This window comes from Phocoena phocoena, chromosome 8 (assembly GCF_963924675.1).
Source record: "Phocoena phocoena chromosome 8, mPhoPho1.1, whole genome shotgun sequence".
Classification (NCBI taxonomy): Eukaryota; Metazoa; Chordata; class Mammalia; order Artiodactyla; family Phocoenidae; genus Phocoena; species Phocoena phocoena.
In genome coordinates, this window is record NC_089226.1 from 105,522,803 (window position 1) to 105,549,740 (window position 26,938).

The 26,938-nt window shown below is 48.3% G+C and overlaps 1 protein-coding gene across 3 annotated transcripts in view; it reads right to left on the reverse strand.

The window, feature by feature from the left end:
- The window catches only part of CPT1A (carnitine palmitoyltransferase 1A), a 62,146-nt gene that overhangs the window by 1,955 nt on the left and 33,253 nt on the right, over positions 1–26,938 (reverse strand). For all 3 annotated transcript variants that reach the window (XM_065882310.1, XM_065882311.1, XM_065882309.1), the window contains 8 exons: positions 25,331–25,519; positions 24,304–24,409; positions 19,055–19,171; positions 16,647–16,811; positions 3,315–3,449; positions 1,643–1,795; positions 563–676; positions 225–317 (listed from right to left, as the gene is read on the reverse strand). In XM_065882310.1, coding sequence (XP_065738382.1) covers positions 225–317; positions 563–676; positions 1,643–1,795; positions 3,315–3,449; positions 16,647–16,811; positions 19,055–19,171; positions 24,304–24,409; positions 25,331–25,519 — 1,072 coding nt within the window. The remainder of the gene's footprint in view (positions 1–224; positions 318–562; positions 677–1,642; positions 1,796–3,314; positions 3,450–16,646; positions 16,812–19,054; positions 19,172–24,303; positions 24,410–25,330; positions 25,520–26,938) is intronic.

Below are 26,938 nucleotides of genomic sequence, written 5' to 3' on the forward strand. Positions count from 1 at the left end.
ACGATTTAAAACCACTGTGACCAGCAAAGATACACACTTTCGACCAAATAAGATCGATCCCTTTAAAACTCTTAAGAGACTTTCAAAATCCTTGTTTTGAAAATGTCCCAACCAAGCAAGAGTACGTAACTGAATTGAAATTTTCTGTCAAATCAAGGATGTGCTCAGAAGAAAACAGTGAAAAACCCCAACTTTAGAAAAGAGACCTTTTGTTTTGTACTTACTGTCTCAGGGCAGGAGAACTTGGAAGAAATGTGGAAACTGATGAGCTTCTCACCCACGAGAATGTACGACACCCCATAGCCGTCGTCAGCAACCTACGGAAAAGCAGGTTTAAATGGATCCGTGGGGGGACTTCCCGGCTGTTCAGGGGTTGAGACCCCGCGCTTCTACTGCAGGGGGCACGGGTTCCATCCCTGGCCGGGGAACTAAGATCCTGCATGCCGCGGGGCACGGCCAATCCATCAATAGCACCCTGGGCAATGAGGCCACGGGCAAAGGGGATTTCTGACATTTTCACTATGAGACTGCCATCAATGTCTGCAGACGCTTGGCCGCTTACCGGTCCAAAGCCGCCTCCGCTTGACACGTACTCTGGATTCTTTTCCAAATTGAACAGTTCCACCTGCTGCTGAGGGGTCTGGCTGGTGGACAATCTCCAAGGCTCAGATAGCACCTGTGGAGTAAAACAAGGAAACGTTCCAACAACACTTCCCAATTCCATCCTCTTCTATCCCCGAGGAGCCCGGGTGGAAGACAAGAAAGGGCTCGCTCGGTGTTCGCACTGTTTCAGACACCAGAGGCTTATGTCCCTGAAGGCCTCGCCGGCCCAGGGCAGGAGGTCTGTGGAGAGGGATGGAGTAGGTGAGGACACCCGGACTGGAGGGGCCAACACCAGCTGATGGGGTCCTAAGGCAGGGAAGGTGGCAGATACATGCAGTAAGATTCGGAACGGGGGCAGTGGTGTGCTGGAGCTGACTGGTACCAGCTCCCCTGAGATGGCTGCCAAATTTCCGGAATTTTCCAAGCTGCTTGTTAAACACAGCCATTATTTTATTATTATTATTTTTTTTGCGGTACGTGGGCCTCTCACTGTTGTGGCCCCTCCCGCTGCAGAGCACAGGCTGCAGAGCACAGGCTCAGCGGCCATGGTTCACGGGCCCAGCCGCTCCACGGCATGTGGGATCCTCCCGGACCGGGGCACGAACCCGCATCCCCTGCATCGGCAGACGGACTCTCAACCACTGTGCCACCAGGGAAGCCCAAACACAGCCATTATTAAAAAATTAAATTTTATTGGGACTTCCCTGGCAGTCCAGTGGTTAAGACTCCACACTTCCACTGCAGAGGGCATGGGTTCGATCCCTGGCTGGGGAACTAAGAGCTCGCATGCTGCGTGGCACGGCCGAAAAAAAAGAAAAAAAACACTCAGAGCTCATCATTTTAGTACAAATGATTATTTTAGTACAAACCGTGGCATTCCAGGGACTGAAGAAATGCGGCTCCAATTTTCCATGGTGAGGACAGTTGAGCCCCAAGACCCACCTGTGAGGCCAGTTCCGACTGGCAAAGCTGTACTACTGATCTACTAAGTTTTGGTTTAGCCAAGAAAGCTGAGTGGGCTGCCCCAGGAGTGACTCACCTCCTTCAGGAAAGGGGAGTCAACAGCAAGGTACTTGGACACCACGTAGAGGCAGAAGAGATGGCGGTCGATCCCGGAGCCGGTCATCGCCAGGTGGCACAGGTGTTGATGCTTCTTGGACGCAATCTTGAATAACTTGAGCCTCTGTTCAACCTAAAATAACAAACGACGGGGACTTTCACGTCGTGCATCACGGGCTAAGCTCCAGGATGAGGTTCACGGCCCTTCTCTCCAGCGGTCCGACAGGGTGCTGAGAAAGCAGGTCACTGGTGGCGGTGCAAGTGTGTGTGGGGGGGTGTCTCTGGGTGGTTGCCAAGGCGACCTGACCAGAAACCCCACTGGCCGACTGCCGCTTCCGCAGATACGCTGCGAACGGGGCGGCGTGGAGGCTGCAGGGGGACAAGTTGTTGGAGAGGCAGTTTCGGGGTCCTGTGTACAGCCCACTGGGCATCATTCCACCTTTTATACAAATGAGACCACCAAGCAGGTAGGAAAGCTCCAGCCTCCAAGTCTCATCAGGTGGAAATGACGGTCTGTCCCTCTCCGCAGGCTGCGATGTTCCTGCGGGTCATAAATAACCCTCCAAAGTGGTCTGGAAGCTCTACTAAAACAGCGCTTCTGGGGCCTTCAGGTTGGACCCGAAAAGCCTGCTTCAGCTCGTCTGGGCCCTGTTCAGTCAATCACAGAACGAGGTGACACAGCACCCTTCCGTGGGATGTGGAGGCCCATCCAGGCTTTGGCCCACCTGCTCCAGAACCGGTCCTCAAGACTGATTCTGAAGGCAGCTAATGACAGATCAGAGCAATCCGTCACAAGACCTGCTGAGCTCTTCCCACAGAATCGAAAGCCTTTCCAGAACGAGATTCCTCCAGAGCAGAGCAAGAGCCCTGGGCCATGTCTCCTCGGGGGTCAGCAGGCACCTGCCCTCCGGGTCAGGCAGAACTGGCTGTGGATGGGCCTCAGCCCCTAACTAGGTGTGCGGCCCAGCAGTTTGCCGAATTCATCTAAGTCTCTGTTCTTTTATCTACAAAAATGAACGGATGACACTTCATGGGCCACCACTAGGATTGTCAAAGGCAACGTACAGAAAACCTGGAGCCCCAAGCCTGCTCAAGGAGCTTCAGCATGGGCAGCGGGCTTCAGGAACCCCGAGCAGAAGGCTCCTGTGATAGTCACTGTTTTCCCACCCAGACACCGACTACTTGCACTGTCTTGCGGCATCTCCCCGCCACTCCTTTATTCACTGGCTGTGTACTGCTCTGATCTGAAGACTCTTGGGAAGTATAATCTGATTTATAGGAGTTACAGAAGGACAGAAGATTGATGCAAACATGAACCTTTGTGTCTGTCCTGATGGTTTCCTTTTTTCTTTTTTTTAATTTTTTTTTTGCCACTCCACGAGGCATGCAGGATCTTAGCTCCCCGACCATGGGTTGAACCCACACCCCCTGCAATAGAAGCGCAGAGTCCTAACCACTGGACCACCAGGGAAGACCCCGACAGTCACCTTTTAATATTTTCTGTCCCTTTGAGAGGGGTGAAGGAAAGGAGATGCTGGATACAGACCTGCTGGAGAAAGTATACACGGGATTTAATCAGGGAAGGCTGCGTGTCAACCTCAGGGGCTGTTCTGTGAAATGCACTGTCCCGCTCCCGGCCGGGCAGCACCTACCGTCTGCGTGGGGTCCACCATGGCCAGCACAAAGTTGCACGACTCAGTGGTGCAGGAACGCACGGTCTCCGTCCTGCCCTCTCGGAAGAGCCGGGTCATGGAGGCCTCGTAGGTGAGGGAAAATTTGCCCATGTCCTGGGAAAGGAAAAATATTTTAACACAAGGCAGGGCATGTTGACAAACTAAAGCATGAGAGGGCATCGCTTAAGGTCAGCCGGGAAAAGCACACTTCACCGTCAGCTGCAGTTTATAGTCATCGTCAGTTTTTACTCAGGCTTATGCAGCAGGCAGGTGGAAACATCATTAGCTTTGCAAAGGAAGGGGGCGGTCCAGGTTTCTGTTTCCAAATGCAGCTGGTGCCATGACCCGACTTCCTGAGTTTCACACACCTGCCCGGGAGCAGACGTGACTACGGAGGGATACAGGACAGGACCAGGAGATCGGCATGCAAGAGTAGGAAATTATTTAACTTCAGGAGAGGGGACCGGTTGGGAACGTCCTCCTCCAGGGAGCGGGAAGTGGGTGGGTGGCCGGCGCCTGCAGCGCACAGCCCCCTGCACCCCCCCCCCCCCCACCCAGCAGACAGGAGGGAGAGAAAGCAGGAGGGAACAGCTGTGTGGGAGCTGGCAGAGGCGGTGGGAGGCAGACGGGAGGTCTCTTTAGAATGTTCACGTTTTCTCGGTGAAATAAGTTCATCTACTCAGTGAGGATAGGGAGACGGCACTGGAGTCAGAAAGCGGGTGTGAAACAGGCTCTAAGGGCACAGAGAGTGGTGGTCTGGGGCCATCAGAGTCAGGGCTCATGAATTAAGGAAGATGAGCCAGCGATTTGGGGTTTTTCTCCGGCTGTGCAGGACCAAAGCAGGCAGACGCCTGGACCGCGCTGGGGATGGGTCTGCTGTGCTTGGGGCCCCAGGGCCAAGGTCGGGGTGATGGTGACAGGCTGTGGAATCCAAGTCCAGAGAGAAAAAGACGGTGGCAAGATGGGCATTGGGAAGGGCAGGGTGGATGCCCTGATGGGGTCCAGGAACACTGGTGTCAGGGAGCAGAGGGGAGACGGGATGACGGGAAGGGCTAGAGGTGCCTGGGGCTGGGACCCTGCAGGTGATGTGCGGATGGCACAGCAGGTGATGCATGAGAGCTGGGTCAGGTCCATGGGAGCTCGGGGCAGCCCAGCACCCGTGCCACGGGAGGAAACCATCTGCAAACCACCTGCTTGAAGACAACCAAGTTCCTCCACGTGGACGGGAAAAGCGCTGAGCGGCAGTTTGTAGACCCAGATGATTCCTGACCAGACGACACCCCTCTGGGCATTTGGGTCCTGGTGGCCCCAGGGCGACAGGGGACACCCTGCAATAGGCCGATACTGTTAAGTCAATTCAGAAGCGGGCAAGGCTGAACCTCCGGTGTGTGGGCCAGACCCATGAGTAGCCTTGCAGGGCTCTTCCCCCCACCCCCAAGGCTGGTAGGGTTGACTTAACATTGGCTGTTCCCACCATCCTGCACATACAAGGATGAAACCAGCCGGCCATGGGGTCTGAGTGCCATCCCAGCCTCTGGTGGCCCCCAGCGCCCAGCACAAAGACCCACCAGCTCACAACACTCGTCCTTTAATACACCGGTTATTAGATTTCCCTTGGATGGGGTCCGAGAGGTTCTAACTCCTCATTCTGGCTTACGGTCAGCAGGGGGTCCCAGGTCATTTACCAAATATGCCTTTGGGAGAACTCCCTACAGGAGGGGAGCTTACTATGGGGGTGCTTTCCAAGGGGCTCATCATGAAACACTGGGGGGAGCACGGAGGGAAGGAGGGGACAAGGAAGAAGTATAAATGTAGTATTTTAGTCATTTAATACAGGTTAACCTGGGGTAGATGATGCAATGATTTATTTGAAGTCAGCTTTCCAACATCAAACTTCAACTGTATAAGTGGTCTGCGCAATCATGCATTATAGCCACAATTTTAAACTATGGCCATCTTGGGCTTCCCTGGTGGCGCAGCGGTTGAGAGTCCGCCTGCCGATGCAGGGGACGCGGGTTCGTGCCCCGGGCTGAGAAGATCCCACATGCCGCGGAGCGGCTGGGCCCGTGAGCCGTGGCCACTGAGCCTGCGCGTCCGGAGCCTGTGCTCCGCAACGGGAGAGGCCACAGCAGTGAGGGGCCCGCGTACCGCAAAAAAAAAAACACAAAAAACAAATAATCCTTAACTTTGAAAGAGTAAGTTGATTTAAGAGTCACTGTAATACATGCTTATGCAAAAAATTAAAACATAGAAAAACATAAGAAAACGAAGATCAATCTTCAGAGCGCTGCCTGCCAATATTTCCCCCTCTCAACTTTCCAGACCTTGCACAGAATAAAGTGAGAGTCAGGAAGCGTTTTCTGTAAAATGCAGGTGGTAAATATCATCGTCCTGGTGGGCCAGGTGGTCTCTGCTGCAACTTTTTGGCTCTGCCGCCGTAGCTCACAAACAACCACGGACAATACGCCAAAAAGTGGGTGTGACCACGTGCCGATAAACTTGATCTCTGCGCTCTGACATTTCATTTGATTTTCACCTATCACAAAACAGTCTTAATTTTTTTCAACTATTAAAACTGTAAGACCAGGGACTTCCCTGGTGGCGCAGTGGTTAAGAATCCCGCCTGCCAATGCAGGGGACACGGGTTCGAGCCCTGGTCCGGGAAGATCCCACATGCTACGGAGCAACTAAGCCTGTGCGCCATAACTACTGAAGCCCACGCGCCTAGAGCCCACGAGCCACAACTACTGAGCCCGCGTGCCACAACTACTGAAGCCTGCACGCCTAGAGCCCGTGCTCCGCAACAAGAGAAGCCACTGCAATGAGAAGCCCACGCACCGCAACGAAGAGTAGCCCCCACTCGCCCCAACTAGAGAAAGCCCGCGCACAGCAACGAAGACCCAACGCAGCCAAAAAAACAACAAAGAAAGTAAGACCATTCTCCACTCAAGGGCCACGCGAACTAGCTGAAGGGCTCCTGTGGCCTGTGGGCCAGAGTTTGCAGATCACTTGTAAACAATGAATAACATCTTGTTTTATGACTAAGTTTTTTCCCAGAATACACCATAGAAATCACTTAATAGTTACCTAATACTCCATGTACAAAAATGCCACAGTCTAACAAATTTCACTTTGAGAACCTTTTAGATTGCTTCAAATTTTTACAGAGGGGCAAGCTTAAACTCATCTTTGTCAACCTGTCCTTTCACTGAATACAATTCTCAGAGTAGAATTTGCTGGGTAAACAGGTGTGCCTTCCCAGTGATTCTTCAGGCTGTGTGTGCCCCACAGATGACCATTCCCAACTGCTGAGTTCAAACACCCCCTTCTCAGGCCGCCCTTCCAAACACAGAATGTAAAAAAGCTCTTTGCAGGGCTTCCCTGGTGGCGCAGTGGTTGGGAGTCCGCCTGCCGATGCAGGGGACATGGGTTCGTGTCCCGGTCCGGGAAGATCCCACATGCCGCGGCAGCGGCTGGGCCCGTGAGCCATGGCCGCTGAGCCTGCGCGTCCGGAGCCTGTGCTCCGCAACGGGAGAGGCCACAGCAGTGAGAGGCCCGCGTATCGCAAAAACAAAAAAAAAGCTCTTTGCAGAGGCAAAAACTCAGTCTTACTTAAGCTGCACTTATTAGATTCCTGGTAAGATTAAACTCTTGCTGTACATTCACTGACTGTTTGTTGGTATTTTTCTTCTCTTGTGAACCACCAATTTCTGCTCTGACTCCATGTTTTTCTATTGGGCGGTTTATTTTCCCGAAATGGAACCATCTAGCCAGTTTTTCCAACTCCACTGATGACTCAAGTCATTCCTTCCCATCAATGTTAAATGAATCGCTACATGATTTCACAGAACTATTCTGGCACCAAAACGACACCGTATTAACCACTATAAGCTTCTGATTTCTATATTTTTGGCTTTGAAAGAACAAGTCACCACCTCAGCCTGCCCCGTGTCCACCTGACCACTTTTCCTTTTCAGAATACTACTGGTTATTCTCATATAAACGTTAGCCCTCCAGATGAACTTGAAGGTAAAGCCGTCAAGCTCCTTTCCTACAATCCTCTCCGGACCTCTTACTATGTTCACATTGCACGCGTGAACCGGGAACATCCATCTCCACGGTGACGAGTCTTTCTATCCAAAATCACAGCCTTCTCTCCCTTTCCGAGAGTCCATCCCTTCTCGACAGCTCTGGGCCTTCCTTCCCAAAGGGCCCGTCTGCTTTATAAACAGATGCCTGGGCAGTGCACTGGTTAGGACTCCACACTTTCACTGCCTAGGGCCCGGGTTCGATCCCTGGTCGGGGAACTCAGATCCCACAAGCCGCGTGGCACGGCACGCCCGCCTGCATGAAGGAACAAAGAAAGAAAGAAACACACACCTGGGGTCCCAGATTTTTGTTTCCAGTTTGCATCACATTTTCCTACTATGTTTCCTGCTTGGCTATTGTGGCTTACGAGGAAGATGCTCATCTTTGCATAATTCTGCACCGGCCCTCCTTCCCGAACACGCTTCTTAACCGTAAAAGCTTTTCCGCCCGCTCCATCTTCTGAGCAGATGAGCGAATATTCCTCCTGCCCCATGAGCCTGTCGGCTGCATTCGCTGTACTTCATGGAAAGCTGTCTGGGAACAGCCTCCTGGGGCCTCCTCATCCTTCTTGTTTTAATGGGGTCGCCTCCACACTTTACCTTTGAGGAATACGCTGGTGGCTGATACAGGATGGGATTTACTGTGTTAAGGAAACAGCCCTCATACTAAGAGTTATCGAGACAGGATGCTACATTTTGAATGCCTTGTTAGCATCTGCCACAATGACTGGTTTCTTCTCTGATCTAGTAATATGATTTCATCTACTGTCGGATTTACTAATACCAAACCGTCCTCCTGCCGCTGGGATCAACTATTGCTGGTGATTATATCTTCCCTGCACTGGTAGATGCTATTCGCTCTTCTTTTACTCAGATTTTCTGCATCTGCACTTGTGAGCAAAATTGACCTGTGGCTTCCTTTATTCACGCAACCATCAGCTGAAAAGCTGTATCACAGCGGCTGAGGACATGGGTTCTAGAACTAGCTTGCTTGGATCCAAGCTCAGCTTTGCCACAAACGAGCTATAGATTGCAGGCAGGATACCCCACCTCTTTGAGTATAAAGTGGAGATGAAAAAGTACCCTCCTCGGGGTTGCTATGAGGGTTAACCGGCTGCTGCCAGCACTCAGCCCGGCACTGGGCAGGCTCTGTACAGGTCACTGTCATGACCGGAGTGAGGCTAGTCCTGGGAGGCCATCAGGCAGCTTCCTTCCTTCCTGAAGCCTCTGGAGCTGCCCACTCTTCAAAGCCGCGAAGCTGCTGCCAGCCGGTTCACACTACCTGTCTGTCATCCACACACACCGACCTTCTCAGACTGTCTACCTTGTCTGGGGCCCACTTTACTCATTTGTGTTCCTGCAGAAAATCCTCGTTTCATTGAGATTTTCAAATGTGTTGCTATGGAACCTGGGATCCTCTTATTAAAATTGTCTCTGTGTCTGAAGTGTCACCACCTCCTCAGTTCCTAACACTGCAGACTTACGTGCCATTTGCTTATCAATTTTTAAAAATCAAGATAATTAAATCTAAGATCCAGGACCTCAATCCCGTTATATCTTTTATTCACTTGATCTGTCAGACAAAGCTCAAGTCCCCTACAATGACTGTGCTTCTCTCCAGCCGCTTGGGGTGCATTCATTTCAGGGAATGTGTTACTTGGGAAAAGAAAGCATTGTCACGATCACGACCATCTTTTTTGAATTTTTCTTTTTATACAGCAGGTTCTTACTAGTTATCCATTTTATACATATTAGTGTATATATGTCAATCCCAATCTCCCAATTCACCCACCACTTTCCCACCTTGGTGTCCATACGTTTGTTCTCTACATCTGTGTCTCTATTTCTGCCCTGCAAACCAGTTCATCTGTACCATTTTTCTAGGTTCAACATATGTGCATTAATATATACTTGTTTTTCTCTTTCTAACTTACTTCACTCTGTATGACAGTCTCTAGATCCACCCAGGCCCCTACAAATGACCCAATTTCGTTCCTTTTTCTGGCTGAGTAATATTCCATTGTATATATGTACCACTTCTTCTTTATCCATTCATCTGTTGATGGGCATTTAGGTTGCTTCCATGCCCTGGCTGTTGTAAATAGTGCTGCAATGAACACCGGGGTGCTTGTTTCTTTTTTTTTTTTTTCTTCTTTTTTTTTTTGTGGTACGCGGGCCTCTCACTGCTGTGGCCTCTCCTGTTGCGGAGCACAGGCTCCGGATGCGCAGGCCCAGCGGCTGTGGCTCATGTGCCCAGCCACTCCGTGGCATGTGGGATCTTCCCGGACCGGGGCACGAACCCGTGTCCCCTATATCGGCAGGTGGACTCTCAACGACTGTGCCACCAGGGAAGCCTGCATGTGTCTTTTTGAATTATGGTTTTCTCTGGGTATATGCCCAGTAATGTGACTGCTGGATCATATGGTAATTCTACTTTTAGTTTTTTAAGGAACCTCCATACTGTTCTCCATAGTGTCTGTATCAATTTACATTCCCACTAACAGTGCAAGAGGGTTCCCTCTTCTCCACACCCTCTCCAGCATTTGTTGTTTGTAGATTTTCTGATGATGCCCATTCTAACTGGTGTGAGGTGATACCTCATTGTAGTTTTGATTTGCATTTCTTTAATGATTAGTGATGTTGAGCAGCTTTTCATGTGCTTCTTGGCCACCTGTATGTCTTCTTTAGAGAAATGTCTATTTAGGTCTTCTGCCCATTTTTGGATTGGGTTGTTTTTTTAATATTGTGATGCATGAGCTGTTTATATATTTTGCAGATTAATCCTCTGTCCGTTGATTTGTTTGCAAATATTTTCTCCGATTCTGAGGGCTTTTTGTCTTGTTTGTAGTTTCCTTTGCTGTGCAAAAACTTTTAGGTTTCATTAGGTCCCATTTGTTTAGTTTTGTTTTTATTTCCATTACTCTAGGAGGTGGATCAAAAAAGATCTTGCTGTGATTTATGTCAAAGAGTGTTCTTCCTATGTTTTCCTCTAAGAGTTTTATAGTGTCCGGTCTTACATTTAGGTCTCTAATCCATTTTGGGTTTATTTTTGTGTATGGTGTTAGGGAGTGTTCTAATTTCATTCTTTTACATGCAGCTGTCCAGTTTTCCCAGCACCACTTACTGAAAAGACTGTCTTCTCTCCATTGCATATCCTTGCCTCCTTTGTCATAGATTAGTTGACCATAGGTGTGTGGGTTTATCTTTGGGCTTTCTATCCTGTTCCATTGATCTATATTCCTGTTTTTGTGCCAGTACCATATCGTCTTGATTACTGTAGCTTTGTAGTATAGTCTGAAGTCAGGGAGCCTGATTCCTCCATTTTTTTTCCCTCAAGACCGCTTTGGCTATTCAGGATCTTTTGTGTCTCCATAAAAATTTTAAGATTCTTTGTTCTAGTTCTGTAAAAAATGCCATTGGTAATTTGATAGGGATTGCATTGAATCTATAGATTGCTTTGGGTAGTATAGTCATTTTCACAATAATCATTCTTCCAATCCAAGAACATGGTATATCCCTCCATCTGTTGGTGTCATCTTTAATTTCTTTCATCAGTGTCATAGTTTTCTGCATACAGGTCTTTTGTCTCCCTAAGCAGGTTTATTCCTAGGTATTTTATTCTTTTTGTTGCAATGGTAAATGGAGTGTTTCCTTAATTTCTTTTTCAGAGTTTTCATCATTAGTGTATAGGAATACAAGAGATTTCTGTGCTTAATTTTGTATCCTGCAACTTTGCCAAATTCATTGATTAGCTCTAGTAGTTTTCTGGTGGCATCTTTAGGATTCTCTAGGTATAGTATCATGTCATCTGCAAACAGTGATAGTTTTACTTCTTCTTTTCCAATTTGTATTCCTTTTATTTCTTTTTCTTCTCTGATTGCTGTGGCTAGGCCTTCCAAAACTATGTTGAATAATAGTGGTGAGAGTGGACATCCTTGTCTTGTTCCTGATCTTAGAGGAAATGCTTTCAATTTTTCACCATTGAGAACGATGTTTGCTGTGGGTTTGTCATATGTGGCCTTTATTATGTTGAGGTAGGTTCCCTCTTTGCCCACTTTCTGGAGAGATTTTATTGTTAAGTGGGTGTTGAATTTTGTCAAAAGCTTTTTCTGCATCTATTGAGATGATCATATGGTTTTTCTCCTTCAGTTTGTTAATACGGTGTATCACATTGATTGATTTGCATATATTGAAGAATCCTTGCTTCCCTGGGATAAATCCCAGTTGATCATGGTGTATGATCCTTTTAACGTGTTGGTGGATTCTACTTGCTAGTATTTTGTTGAGGATTTTTGCATCTATATTCATCAGTAATATTGGTCTGTAATTTTCTTTATGTGTAGTATCTTTGTCTGGTTTTGGTATCAGGGTGATGGTGCCCTCATAGAATGAGTTTGGGAGTGTTCCTTCTTCTGCAATTTTTTGGGAGAGTTTGAGAAGGATGGATGTTAGCTCTTCTCTAAATGTTTGATAGAACTCACCTGTGAAGCCATCTGGTCCTGGACTTTTGTTTGTTGGAAGATTTTTTTTTTAACATCTTTATTGGAGTATAATTGCTTTACAATGGTGTGTTAGTTTCTGCTTTATAACAAAGTGAATCAGTTATACATATACATATATCCCCATATCTCTTCCCTCTTGCATCTCCCTAACCCACCCCTCTAGGTGGTCACAAAGCACTGAGCTGATCTCCCTGTGCTATGCGGCTGCTTCCCACTAGCTATTTATTTTACATTTGGTAGTGTATGTATGTCCTTGCCACTCTCTCACTTTGTCACAGCTTACCCTTCCTCCTCCCCATATCCTCAAGTCCATTCTCTAGTAGGTCTGTCCTTATTCCCGTCTTGCCCCTAGCTTCTTCATGACCTTTTTTTTTTAGATCCTATATATATGTATTAGCGTACGGTATTCGTTTTACTCTTTCTGACTTACTTCACTCTGTATGACAGACTCTAGGTCCATCCACCTCACTACAAATAATTCAATTTCGTTTCTTTTTATGGCTGAGTAATATTCCATTGTATATATGTGCCACATCTTCTTTATCCATTCATCTGTGGATGGACACTTAGGTTGCTTCCATGTCCTGGCTATTGTAAACAGAGCTGCAATAAACATTGTGGTACATGACTTTTTGAATTATGGTTTGTTGGAAGATTTTTAATCACAGTTTCAACTTCATTACTTGTGATTGGTCCGTTCATATTTTCTATTTCTTCCTGCTTCAGTCTTGGAAGGTTATACCTTTCTAAGAATTTGTCCATTTCATTGAGGTTGTCCATTTTATTGGTATATAGTTGCTTGTAGTAGTGTCTTATGATGCTTTGTATTTCTGTGGTGTCTGTTGTAACTTCTCCTTTTTCATTTCTAATTTTAAATGATTTGAGTCCTCTCCCTCTTTTTCTTGATGAGTCTGGCTAATGGCTTATCAATTTTGTTTATCTTCTCAAAGAACCAGCTTTTAGGTTTATTGATCTTTGCTATTGTTTTCTTTGTTTCTATTTCATTTATTTCTGCTCTGATCTTTATGATTTCTTTCCTTCTACTAACTTTGGGTTTTGTTTGTTCTTCTTTCTCTAGTTCTTTTAGGTGTAAGGTTAGATTGTTTATTTGAGGTGTTTGTTGTTTCCTGAGGTAGGATTGTATTGCTATAAACTTCCCTCTTAGAACTGCTTTTACTGCATCCCATAGGCTTTGGATCATCGTATTTTCATTGTCATTTGTCTCTAGGTATTTTCTGATTTCCTCTTGATTTCTTCAGTGATATTTTAGTTATTTAGTACGGCAGTGTTTATCTTCAATGTGTTTTGTGTATTTTTACTTTTTTTTCCCTGTAATTGATTTCTAATCTCATAGTGTTGTGGTCAGAAAAGATGCTTGTTATGATTTCAATTTTCTTAAATTTACTGAGGTTTGATTTGTGACACAAGATGTGATCTATCCTGGGGAATGTTCTCTGCACACTTGAGAAGAAAGTGTAATCTGATGTTTTTGGATGGAATGTCCTATAAGTATCAACTAAATCTATCTGGTCTATTGTGTCATTTAAAGCTTGTGTTTCGGGGCTTCCCAGGTGGTGCAGTGGTTGAGAGTCCGCCTGCCGATGCAGGGGGGACACAGGTTCGTGCCACGGTCCAGGAAGATCCCACATGCTGTGGAGCCGCTAGGCCCATGAGCCATGGCCGCTGAGCCTGCGTGTCCGGAGCCTCTGCTCCGCAACAGGAGAGGCCACAACAGTGAGAGGCTTGTGTACAGAAAAAAAAAAAAAAAAAAAAAAAAACTGTGTTTCCTTGTTAGTTTTGTTTGGATGATCTGTTCATTGGTGTAAGTGAGGTGTTAAAGTCCCCCACTATTATTGTGTTACTGTCGATTTCCTCTTTTAGAGCTGTTAACAGTTGCCTTATGTATTGAGGTGCTCCTAAGTTGGGTGCATATATATTTACAATTGTTGTATCTTCTTGGATTGATCCTTTGATCATTATGTAGTGTCCTTCCTTGTCTCTTGTAACATCATTTTAAAGTCTCTTTTATCTGATATAAGTATTGCTACTCCAGCTTTCTTTTGATTTCCATTTTCATGGAATATCTTTTCCCATCCCCTCACTCTCAGTCCGTATGTGTCCCTAGGTCTGAAGTGGATCTTCTTGTAGACAGCATATATATGGGTCTTGTTTTTGTATCCATTCAGCGAGCCTGTGTCTTTTGGTTGGAGCATTTAATCCATTCACATTTAAGGTAATTATCGATATGTATGTTCCTATTACCATTTTCTTAATTGTTCTGGGTTTGTTTTTGTAGATTCTTTTCTTCTCTTGTGTTTCCCACTTAGAGAAGTTTTTTTAGCATTTGTTGTAGAGCTGGTTTGGTGGTGCTCAATCTCTTAGCTTTTGCTTGTCTGTAAAGCTTTTGATTTCTTCATCGAATCTGAATAAGAGCCTTGCTGGGTAGAGTAATCTTGGTTGTAGGTTCTTCCCTTTCATCACTTTCAATATGTCTTGCCACTCCCTTCTGACTTGTAGTTTCTGCTGAGAAATCAGCTGTTAACCTTATGGGAGTTCCCCTGTATGTTATTTGTCATTTTTCCCTTGCTGCTTTCAATAATTTTTCTTTGTCTTTAATTTTTGCCAGTTTGATTACTATGTGTCTTGGCATGTTTCTCCTTGGGTTTATCCTGTATGGGACTCTCTGCGCTTCCTGGACTTGGGTGGCTATTTCCTTTCCCACATTAGGGAAGTTTTCGACTATAATCTCTTCCAATATTTTCTCGGGTCCTTTCTCTCTCTCTTTTCCTTCTGGGACCCCTATCATGTGAATGTTGTTGCGTTTAATGTTGTCCCAGAGGTCTCTTAGGCTGTCTTCATGTCTTTTCATTTTTTTTCTTTATCCTGTTCTGCAGCAGTGAATTCCACCATTCTGTCTTTCAGGTCACTTATCCGTTCTTCTGCCTCAGTTATTCTGCTATTGATTCCTTCTAGTGTATTTTTCATTTCAGTTATTGTATTGTTTGTCTCTGTTGTTTGTTCTTTAATTCTTCTAGGTCTTTGTTAAACATTTCTTGCATCTCCTCGATCTTTGCCTCCATTCTTTTTCCGAGGTCCTGGATCATCTTTGCTATCATTATTCTGAATTCTTTTTCTGGAAGGTTGCCTATCTCCACTTCATTTAGTTGTTTTTTCTGGGGTGTTACCTTGTTCCTTCATCTGGTACATAGTCCTCTGCCTTTTCATCTTGTCTATCTTTCTGTCTATCTTTCTGTTTTTGTTCCACAGGTTGCAGGACTATAGTTCTTCTTGCTTCTGCTGTCTGCCCTCTGGTGGATTAGGCTATCTAAGAGGCTTGTGCAAGTTTCCCTGATGGGAGGGACTCGATCATGACCATCTTTATTAAGAACTGTGTTACAGTTAATTTTAGGTACAACTGTGGCCCATCAGTTGCCGTTTACCTGATACTAACATTGCCTCTTGTGCTCTTCTGCATCTGTTTATCTTCCTGACCTGAGTTATAGAGGAATCGAACCTACAAGCCACCCCCTGGATCCACCCGACTCCAGTGTCACCTTGGCAGGTCACCTCACCTCTCTGAACCTCTGTTTTCTCACCTGTAAAATGGGCGAACAATAGCTCCTCCCTAGTGAGGGGACTGTGAGAGCGCTGAGACCAGTGCCTGGCACAAAGCAAAACTCACAAGGGCAGAACCGGTATCCAAGGATGCTGCATTGCATCTGTGCACAGCACTCAAGTTTTAAAACAAAAGTTCTCTGTTAAAAACAGGGCACATCTTGGGACTTCCCTGGCGGTCCAGTGGTTAGGAATTTGCCTTGCAATGCAGGGCATACAGGTTCGTTCCCTGGTCAGGGAGCTAAGATCCCACATGCCTCGTGGCCAAAAAACCAATACATAAAACAAAAGCAGTATATTGTAACAAATTCAATAAGGACTTTAAAAATGTTCCCCATCAAAAAAAAATTCTTAAAAAAAAAACAAAATGGGTTCGATCCCTGGTCAGGGAACTAAGATCCTGCATGCTGCTTGGCACGGCCAAAGAAAAAACAAAAAACATTAAAAACAAACAAACAACAACAACAAAAAAAACCCAGGGCGTATCTTGAGCCAATGCCACAAGGATTTCCACCAGCCCTGGACACTAGGGGTGCCCTCTCAGGGTGAAATGCTCCCTCCAACAGAAAAAAATCCCACTAAGGTCCTCCTGGGGCCTGGGCTATGTCTCTGATGGGGCCGTCACGTGCCAGCCAGAATATGCCCAGGGGCCCAGAGAGGCAGTGGAAACACCACGAGCTTCTGAGCCTACAGGGACCCCATCTATCCCAGAGCACCTCCCAGGGCCTGGCATATCCACTTTTATGAAAGAGGATGTCAAAGGTCAGAGACACCCAGTCATTTGCCCTAAGTAGTTCTGCTTTACCAAACCCTAGGACTGAGAGCTTAAAGGTTTATTTCCCACTTTGTGGAGCAATGAGATCTCACTTGGCTACCATCCCCCCATTCTCCCTCTACTCCTGCACAATACAGGAAACCACTGCTGCTCCAGGCACTTCTGCGGGATACTCGTCCCATCTGTCTGTGGGAGGAGCCCCCCACACCACGACAGGCACGACCTGCTCCCGTGATGGGTCCTCCCTACCCGCTGGGCAAACGGCCTTCGACCTGCATTTAGGGACCTCAGAAGCCCTCAGGATGAAAACCCTAGCTTGGGGTCTCCTCACCTTGTAATGAGCCAGCTGGAGGGACAGCTGCACGAAGGCGTCCGGGCTGGTTCTGCATTTCTTGATCAGCCCTTTACCGAAAGCACTGAACAGAAAAGAACAGAAATCCACGTCGCTGGCCAGGAGGTTCGCGCTGCTCAGGGAAGTCTCTATGACTTCCTGACACTTGGGAAAAAAGGAGAAAAGCTTTCACTTAATGGGAGGGAAAATACTGACACATACTCTGAAGAAAAGAGCAAGCTGGCTTTCAGCACAGGTAACCGACTTGCTGCTTGGAAATACACACATCACTTTTTCTTCTCGGTTTTCCCCAACCTTTCTAACCTAAGAGCTGCAATGAGTTAGCAACGTGGCAACCCCCCTGCCCTTGAAGAGCAGTGGGGTGGGCCAAGCAGGAGGAACTCCTGGTTCCCAGTGGGACCCCAAAGGGCATTTCAAAGTGTCACAGGTTCTGTTTCGTGAGATCCATTCTTGTTATATGCTGGCCATCGAGGAACTAGTTTTAAAAAGGAAATGGACTGGGACTTCCCTGGCGGTCCAGTGGTTAAGACTCCGCACTTTCACTGCAGGCGGCATGGGTTCGATCCCTGGCTGGGGAACTAAGATCCTGCATGCCTCAACAAAGATCCCACGTGCCGCAACTCAGACCCGGCGCAGCCAAATAAATAAATATATAAATAAAAAGATCCTGCACGCCATGTGGTGCGGCCAAAAAATTAGAAAAATAAAGTAAAAAGGAAAGGGACTGTGGTCGAGTCGTACTATGGGAACGAACCCTCAACCGTGAAGTCACGTGGAGGACTCTTAAAAGACTAGCACTAAGTGAAAGAAGCCGATCTGAAATGGCTACACACTGTACGATCCCAGTTATGAAATTCGGGGAAAGGCAAAGTGACGGAGACAGTGAAAAGACCACTGGTTGCCGGGAGTGAGGCAGGAGAGAGGGATGAATAGACAGAGGAAAGGATCTTTAGGGCAGTGACACTGCTCTGTATGATACTATGATGTCATTACACCTTTGTCCATACCACAGATGCACAACACCAAGAGTGAACCCTGGGGGGTTTCCTGGTGGCCTAGTGGCTAGGATTCTGGGCTCTCACTGCCAGGGCCCGGGTTCAATCCCTGGTCGAGGAACTGAGATCCTGCAAGCCACACGGCACGGACAGAGGGAAAAAAAATAGTGAGCCTTGGTGTGAACTACGGACTCTAGTGATGCTGACTTGTCAGTGCAGCTTCTTCGACTGTAACAGACGCACCAAGTGGCAGGGGACGTTGGTAGCAGGGGAGGTTGTGATGTGTGAGGGCAGAGAGAGCGTGGGGACTCTCTGAACCTGCCACTCAACTTTGCTGTGAACCTGAAACTGCTTTAAATAATAAAGTCCATCAAAAAAAATTTCTTTTAATAAACGGTAAGTGACTTGGTTAGCTAAAAGGACCCTCAACCACACACTTCAGCAGAGGTTACATCTCTCTGAGGAACACACATCAGCCCCAGGGAGGCCGGCTGGACAAAAAAAGTGCAGATGGGCAAGACTGCAGGACTGGATGCAATATTTTCCACATCAAAATGACTTCCTGGGGGCTTCCCTGGTGGCGCAGTGGTTGAGAGTCCGCCTGCCGATGCAGGGGACACGGGTTCGTGCCCTGGTCTGGGAAGATCCCACATGCCGCGGAGCGGCTGGGCCCGTGAGCCATGGCCGCTGAGCCTGCGCCTCCGGAGCCTGTGCTCCGCAACGGGAGAGGCCACAACAGTGAGAGACCTGCGTACCGCAAAGAAAAAAAAAAAAAAAGACTTCTTGGGGCTTCCCTTGTGGTCTAGTGGTTAAGATTCCGTGCTCCCACTGCAGGGGGCATGGGTTCAATCCCTGATTAGGGAATCAAGATCCCGCATGCTGCACGGCACGGCCACAAAAAGAAAAAAGAAGAAAACCACTTCACGGGCCCCAGGAATTCCTGCTTGGCTTGGGTAAGCTAGGATTTGGTATTTCCAACCCTTAAATTCCTTCTGGAAATGGTTTCCACTGAGCGAACTGCATTGGAGAACACTTAGAGGGACAAAAATGACAAATTAGTGATTTAGAGTATTCCAACTCCAAAGCAAGTGATTTTGGTTTTCACTTTTTCATTGTGATGTCTAGCTAAGTTTGAGCTGGAGTTTTCACTGACAATCTTAGCCAAATGCTTTAAATGAAAGAAGAAACATTTACTGGGGCTTCCCAGGCAACTGGAGCTATAGCAACTCCGAGATCCCAGTAAGAAACCCCCAGGCAGACAGATTTCCGTCTCGGGGGTCTTCAACTGACCTCGTGAACACTTAGGAAGGACAGCTGGAAAAGTCGACTGTTAGAGTTTAAACTCATTTCCCACCCAAGGTAATTAACAAGTGCCTGATCACTGGGACTTACTTCCTGCGGGATGTCCCACTGTAGCCGGGTGGGGTATGGGATGTTTGAGTTGGTGTCCCCTTTACAGTGTCCATCCTCTGCATAACCCAGCTGGAAGCTGTCCGTGGCCAGTACGTACTGTCGAAAATAAAAAGATACATCTGTGAAGTCAGAGACCATCACAGCTAATGGCGTTACATAAAAGTTATCTGACCTCCCAAAGTAGACAAACCCTCGTTATTCCTAGAGATAACATCAAGACTTAACCATAGGGCTTCCCTGGTGGCGCAGTGGTTGAGAATCCGCCTGCCAATGCAGGGGACACGGGTTCGAGCCCTGGTCCGGGAAGATCCTACATGCCGTGGAGCAACTAAGCCCGTGCACCACAACTACTGAGTCTGAGCTCTAAAGCCCACGAGCCACAACTACTGAGCCCACGCGCCACAACTACTGAGCCCACGCGCCACAACTACTGAGCCCACGCGCCACAACTACTGAGCCCACGCACCACAACCACTGAAGCCCACACGCCTAGAGCCCGTGCTCCACAAGAGAAGCCACCGCAACGAGAAGGCTGTGCACCGCAATGAAGAGTAGCCCCCGCTCTCGCCGCAACTACAGAAAAGCCCGCGCGCAGCAACGAAGACCCAATGCCAGCCAAAAATATATAAATAAATAAATTTATTTAAATAAAAAAAGACTTAACCATAACTACTTGCTTCCAGTCTGCTGTGCATCTGACATCCTCTGCACAGCCACCTAATGAGATATTCTTACCTCCATTTCAGGGGCAAGAAAAATGGACCTGGAGAGGTTCAACAGCGTTTGGACAGGTAAAGAGCACAGCCAGGATGTGAGCAGAGCGTCTGACGCATAGAAAGCAGCTCAGAGCCTGCTTCGAGGTCCCAGGCTGTGCGCTAGTGCCCTCTGGGTGCTACCCCACTGAATATTTACACTGGCCTGTAAAGTACTAACTATCATTCCCGCTTGTATAAATGAAAAAGCAGCCTCAGAGAGGTGAAGAGTCTGTTCCAGTTCACACTCCTCAGGGAGCCAGGATGTGGGCCCAGGTGTGGATGTTTCCTGTTCACTGGCAGGTAAACCTAAGTCCGCTTATTCAACGGTATCTACAGAGCACCTACTATGGGTCAGCAATGCTTCTGAGCACCAGTGATAGGACAGTGAACACAACAGACAAGAATGTCTGCCTTTCTACAAAAGGTTAAAGGCGGCCATGACCTAGCAATTTGGCTCCTAGGTATGTACTCAAAAGAAATGAAAATAGGGAATTCCCTGGCAGTCCAGTGGTTAGGACTCTGCGCTCTCACTGCTGAGGGCCGGGGAACTAAGATCCCACAAGCCACGCAGTGCGGAAAAAAAAAAAAAAGAAAAAAAAAGAAAACATATGTTCACATAAAATTTGTATGCTAATGTTCACAGAAGCATTATTTATAGTAGTCAAAAAGGGCTTCCCTGGCGGCACAGTGGCTGAGAGTCCGCCTGCCTATGCAGGCGACACGGGTTCGTGCCCCGGTCCGTGAGGATCCCACATGCCGCGGAGCGCCTGGGCCCGTGAGCCATGGCCACTGAGCCTGCGCGTCCAGAGCCTGTGCTCCGCAACGGAAGAGGCCACAACAGGAGAGGCCTGCGTACCGCAAAAAAAAAAAAAAAAAGTAAAACGAATCCAGATGTCCACTGAGTGATGAATAAACAAAATGTGGTCTAATCATATGAAGGGATACTATTCAGCCATAAAAAGGAATGAAATACCGTTAACAGTACAATGTAGATGAACCTTGAAAACATTAGCCAGACACACAAGGCCGCGTACTGTGTGATTCCGTTTCTATGAAATGGCCAGAACAGTCAAACTGACAGAGACAGAGGAGCTTAGTGGTTACCCAGGGCTGCAGCAAGAGGGGGCTGAGGGTGGGGAGTTTCCTTAGTGGGGGGTGATAAAAATGTCCTGGAATTAGATAGTGGTGATGGATAGACAACCACCTTGTAATGTACAAAAACCACTGAACTGTATGCTTTAAGAAGGTGAATTTCATGGTATGTTAAGTACATCCAATAAAACAGTAACAAAAGTATTTTAAAAAAAGGAATCTCTGCACTCCGGGAGCTTACATTCCAGTGGGGGAAGCAAAACAAACAAACAAAAAACAACTCAAGGGACTTCCCTGGTGGTCCAGTGGGTGCTCCCAATGCAGGGGGCCCCGGTTTGATCCCTGGTGGGGGAACTAGATCCTGCATGCATGCCGCAACTAAGAAGTCCACATGCTGCAACGAAGCTCCCGCGTGCTGCAACTAAGACCCAGCGCAGCCAAAATAAGTAATAAAATATTTTTTAAAAATTTAAAAAAACAACCCAAGGTCAGATGGTGATACTGTCAAATGGTGAGGGGGGCAGGGGGGTTCCAGGATGGGGGATCGTGGAGCGGGGCCGCGTGCATGTGCGGTCGGCGTCCTGCAGGGCTGGGCAGGTGAGGGAGCCCAGCCTATCTGTGTCTGCACTGTCAGAGCCCCTAAAGAGTCCAACACAATTAAACATCAGGAACACACCAACAGCCAACAGGATTCAGCTTGGACCAGATTTGTTTTTAGCTGGCATGGGTGGCGTCCTTGTACCAGCCCCTTAACTGGCTCTGGCGTGGGCCTCCACGACAAGACAGTGGGTCAGTTCCCATCCATGCGGGGAGCAACTGGGCTCCTGTCTGACCCCTGGAGTCACAGGCCATTCTGTCTACTGGGCAGTTAACAGTTAAACACCACCACTTCCAACTGGTCACCCTGGTCTGAGACTAAATCCCTTTACCTTATCGTATCCAGAGTACTGAAAAAATAAGCCTGGCCTTGTCAGCATCCAGTAGATTTCTCGGTTTGGTAAATGTACCCTACGTAGTCCAGACTGCCTAAGATTCAGAGTCTTTTCCCGTTTACCAAAGAACAGCTCTTATGCACTTATTACTGGGAGAGTCCTTGGAACAGGGTGTAACAGACCTAGTTCATTATCCTGTGCAAACAGACTTAAAAGGTCTTGTTGTGGTGTCCAGTGGTGCCGAAGGGGGTCTGATCTTTGCTTGATTTGCAGCTGAAAGGGTCTCTAAGCCTTTGTCAGCAGAAGCAAAGACCAGGGTGGTGATGAGCCTTATGGATACCTGGTTGTTCTTATCACGGATAAATGTCTTAGGACCACGCTGCTGTTTTCTTAGACTGGAGCATTTTTTCCCACTTTTAAAGGTTTTCCCACATAGAAAACCTCCCCTGGTTGAAGGAACGGCAGGTTAGGTTTTGCTGAGACCCTAACCACAGGGAAGACAGTCAAGTAAAGTGGAAAAGACACAGCAGGAGCTCCCCTGTGGATGTCATCACAAGTGCACCACACCATCTGATTTCAGGGACAAGACCCGGGCTCTACGCCCTGGGCAGGACAGTGAGGAGATCGGCCTGCGGTCACGGTCACGGGTGTGTGTCTCCCACGTGGGCAGTGACAGGGAGTCACTGTGTTCCACTCCATTTATTAGGGCAGCGGCAACATAAAGATAGCAGAAATACTGTGTTCACTGTGACTCTCAAAGGGGCTTATCTCTTCAACAAAGTCACCTCAAGTCTGGTCAAATGGGATGATACACAATTTGAGTCGAGTCCACTGTTTTTTTTTTTGTTGTTGTTGTTGTATTTATTTATTTTTAAAGACACACAATTTATTTTAATGTTTATTTAGGTTGCGTGGGTCTTAGTTGTGGCATGCGGGATCTTTAGTTGCGGCATGCGGGATCTAGTTCCCCGACCAGGGATCGAATCTGGGCCCCCTGCATTGGGAGTGTGGAGTCTTAGCCACTGGACCACCAGGGAAGTCCCTTGTTTTTTTTTTTTTTTTTTTTAATTGAAGTATAGTTGATTCCCAATATTATGTCAGTTTCAGGTGTACAGCAAAATGATTCCATCTTGTGTATATATTTTCAGATTATAGGTTATTTCAAGATACTGAATATAGTTCTCTGTGTTATACAGTAAATCCTTGTTGTTTATCTATTGGATTGGCCAAAAAGTTTGTTCGGGTTCCCTGACCAGGAACTGAACCCGGGCCCTCAGCAGTGAGAGCACAGAGTCCTAACCACTGGACTGCCAGGGAATTCTCTGTTTCTGTTTTGTATATAGATTCATGTGTATTATTTTTTAGATTCCACATATAAATGATATCGTATAGTACTTGTCTTTCTCTGTCAAGTCCACTGTTGACAGGCCTAGAATTTAGCAATTTCCTTACAAAAGAACCTGACAGGCAAATTCAGAAAACAAAACCTTCACTCAGCTTTTCATGCTGAACATGACACAGGTCAAACAGCTCAGAGACAAATGAATTTTAAAACAGTTTAAAAGTGGCAGGGCCAATATACACTGTAGTTTATTTTATTTTATTTTATTTTATTTTTGCGGTACGCGGGCCTCTCACTGCTGTGGCCTCTCCCGTCGCGGAGCACAGGCTCCGGACGCGCAGGCTCAGCGGCCATGGCTCACGGGCCCAGCCGCCCCGCGGCATGCGGGATCCCCCCCGGACCGGGGCACGAACCCGCGTCCCCTGCATCGGCAGGCGGACTCCCAACCACTGCGCCACCAGGGAAGCCCCACACTGTCTTTTAAAATGTTAGGTGGGGGACGTCCCTGGTGGTCCAGTGGTTAAGACTCCACGCTTCCACTGCAGGGGGCACGGATTCAATCCCTGGTCAGGGAACTAAGATCCCACATGCCGCACGGTACAGCCAAAAGAATAAAAATAACATATTAGGTGGAGGGAGAGGATGACAGGGATTTGGTGGGTTTTCTTAGAACTTGATAATTCTAAGAATTAAGTGAAGTGGTAAAAGGCACGCTGCATTTTTATAAACCAAGATTTTTAATATCCTTGCCTTTATTTGGCCTAACGTTGGCAGATAGGAAAATCTAGAAAACACAGCAAAGAAGGGGTGGTTTATTTCAAAATAACTGAGCCTCAGTTCCACCCTGATGTCACTGCGTTGGAGCCGAGGCCATCTCACTATTTTAGCTCCATCACGACATGACATTAAATGTTTCCATTTAAGGAACCTCAGCCGTAGCGAATGAAGACAGGAATGACTTCCGTTACTGATTTAACTTTACATTCGGTGCCGACACCTGCTGAAAACACTTATTATAACCAGACAGATACTATGAAGTTAAATTCAGTTAAATTCACAAATTCCGACAGCAATTTCCACGCTCAGGTTAAACCTGCAGACACTCACCTCCCAAAGGTGACCGATGATGGGGGCGTCAGCCCAGGAGTGCTCCGCGTTTATGCCCATCTTGCCGTTTTTGAAGATGACAAATGTGATCGATTTATCAAACCACCTACACGAAACAAAAATGTTTATGTGACTTACATGTTTACAAAGACAAAAATAAACCCAAACGATGTATTTGTTTTCCTCTGGATGGGCTCGCTGACTTGGCACCCGCAGGGGTGAACGGGTCTCCGCAGGTGACAATAAAAGCACATAAGACCCTAAGTCGTTCATTTCTCCCCTGCTCCCGACGCAGAGATATGCATTCAGGTACTGGACAGCAGGAGAACAGGGCGTATCATTGTAACAAAAAAGGATGCGCAAGGCAACTGCGGAGAAGTAGGAGGCTGCAAAGTCGCCCCTCGGTATCTGCCGGGGGGTTGGTCATAGGAGCTGCTGCCGATACCAAAAACCCGAGGATGCTCCAGCCCCACACAGTTGGCCCTCCGTATCCGCAGGCTCCACAACCGAGGCTCTTCAACAACGGTCCACGGTCTGTAGTTAGCTGAATCTGTGGATACGGAAGACCAACTGTGCCTGCCGCACCCCTCCCCCACCCCGGCCAATCCTCACCCCCAACCTGATGGGCAGGCAGGACCTCACTTCACAGACAAGGCAAAGGAGCCTCCAGGAGGTGGAAGAGCCTCACCACAATCACACGTTCGGTGAGCAAAGCCAGAGCCGACATCCAGGTCAGGCCCCGGGTACCACCTTCCCCCACCTGGTTCCAGGTGACCCACAGCCACTCCTCACGAGCAACTCCAAGTGGAGGTGTCGTGCACAGGGAGGGGAAGGACCTCAAGGCTGCTGCTTAAGCTGTGTGTGTGTAACAGTTTTGGTGGAAAGAAGAGAGTTACCAGTCATATTTTCACGCTAGCCTTATTCCTTAAGAGCGTAGATACATACTTGCGGCTGGGTGTCAGCCACATGCAACATTTCTTCCAAGTCCACAGGCAAACCATTGTGTTTCAGAAGGTAAGCGTGATACCTGTCGAAACACCTGCCATGCAGCAGAGACTTGGCGTAGCTATCCATCGACGTAACCGGGTCTTCCTCCCTATACCCTTGTTCTGTTTCGTCCAATGTCACGAAGAACGCGGCTTTTTCCACTGCATCCAGAGACTGCTTGTTCTTCCCATGTCCAAAATAGGCCTGGCGACACCTGGCCCAGGGGACTCTGTAGTGAGGATTAAATACAATTAAACCTGCAGCAGGGACTTCCCCGGTGGCGCAGTGGTTAAGAATCCGCCTGCCAATGCAGGGGACACGGGTTCGAGCCCTGGTCCGGGAAGATTCCCCCATGCCGCGGAGCAACTAAGCCCGTGCGCCACAACAACTGAGCCTGCGCTCTAGGGCCCATGTGCCACAACTACTGAGCCCATGAGCCGCAACTACTGAAGCCCACGTGCCACAACTACAGAAGCCCGCGCGCCTAGAGCCCGCGCACCGAACAAAGAGCAGCCCCCGCTCGCCGCAACTAGAGAAAGTCCTTGCGCAGCAACAAAGACCCATCGCAGCCAAAAATGAAATAAATGAAAAAGAAACATATAAAAAAACCTGCAGCAGTTTGGTGACATCTCTTTACGTGGGATGTTTGAAACAACAATGGTTTTCAGTTTCCCGTGTTGTAGGGGTTTAAGGAAAACTACACGTTTGCGACTTTCTGCATCTGCAGGCCCCCACCTGCCTGCCGGCTGGGCTGCTTCGTTTGCGGGCAGGGGCCTTGCCTTCTCCTTGTATCTGCTCCAGAGCAGTCGCAGGCATGGAACCTCGTCCGTAAATGCCGAGTGAAGGACAAGAATCCAGACGGGCCCCAAGCTCCGCCGTCCAGGGCAGCGGACCCACAGGCAGGCAGGGCCCCCCTCACATCCTTCCCAGCGCCGCGCCCAGCCCCCCTCCACGGAACCACCCCACGGAAGCCACAGCGAGTGCCAAGAGCACTTCCCTGGTGCTGGGACGAGCTCACGGGCCCTGACACCACTGTCCCGTTTTTCAGATGAAGAAACTGAGGCACAGAGGTGAAGTCACAGCTCCTTCGTGGCAGGTTGGGTTCCTACCCAGGCCAGCCTGCCCCACGTGCACGCGTCCATGCTACAAACACCCCACGACACCCCCGTGATAAGGGGCGCCCCGGGAGCGGAATTCAGGGATCCTTTTCCGTCCCGCCCTACGTGGGGTACACAGTGCTAACGGGACACCCGCTTCTTGAGCGCCACCCCAGCCGTGGCTTCCCCGGATGGCTCCTGGGCGCCCCCACTCAGGCCCCCGCCCACCCTTCCACGTCAGGGCCACTTGGCCTCTGTCTCGCACCCCTCTTCTCCCTGTGCACCGAGTGCTCAGCTGAGGCCGCCCATGGGGCCAAAACGCCCATAAACACAACGGGTCCCATCACAGGCTCAGCCTCAACCGCTCTCCTCAGTGCTTGGGGACAGCGTCGGCGCTCAGGCAGAGGAGATGGGCGATGCCCCACGGGGGGGGGGGGGCATCAGGGTGGAGCTCACTGAGCCTGCATCCCGCCCCGCCCCACCTCTGCCCAACTGGGGACCCAGGGCTCATTCCCCAGGACACACGGCCCCTCTGTTCCAGCTGAGTCTCT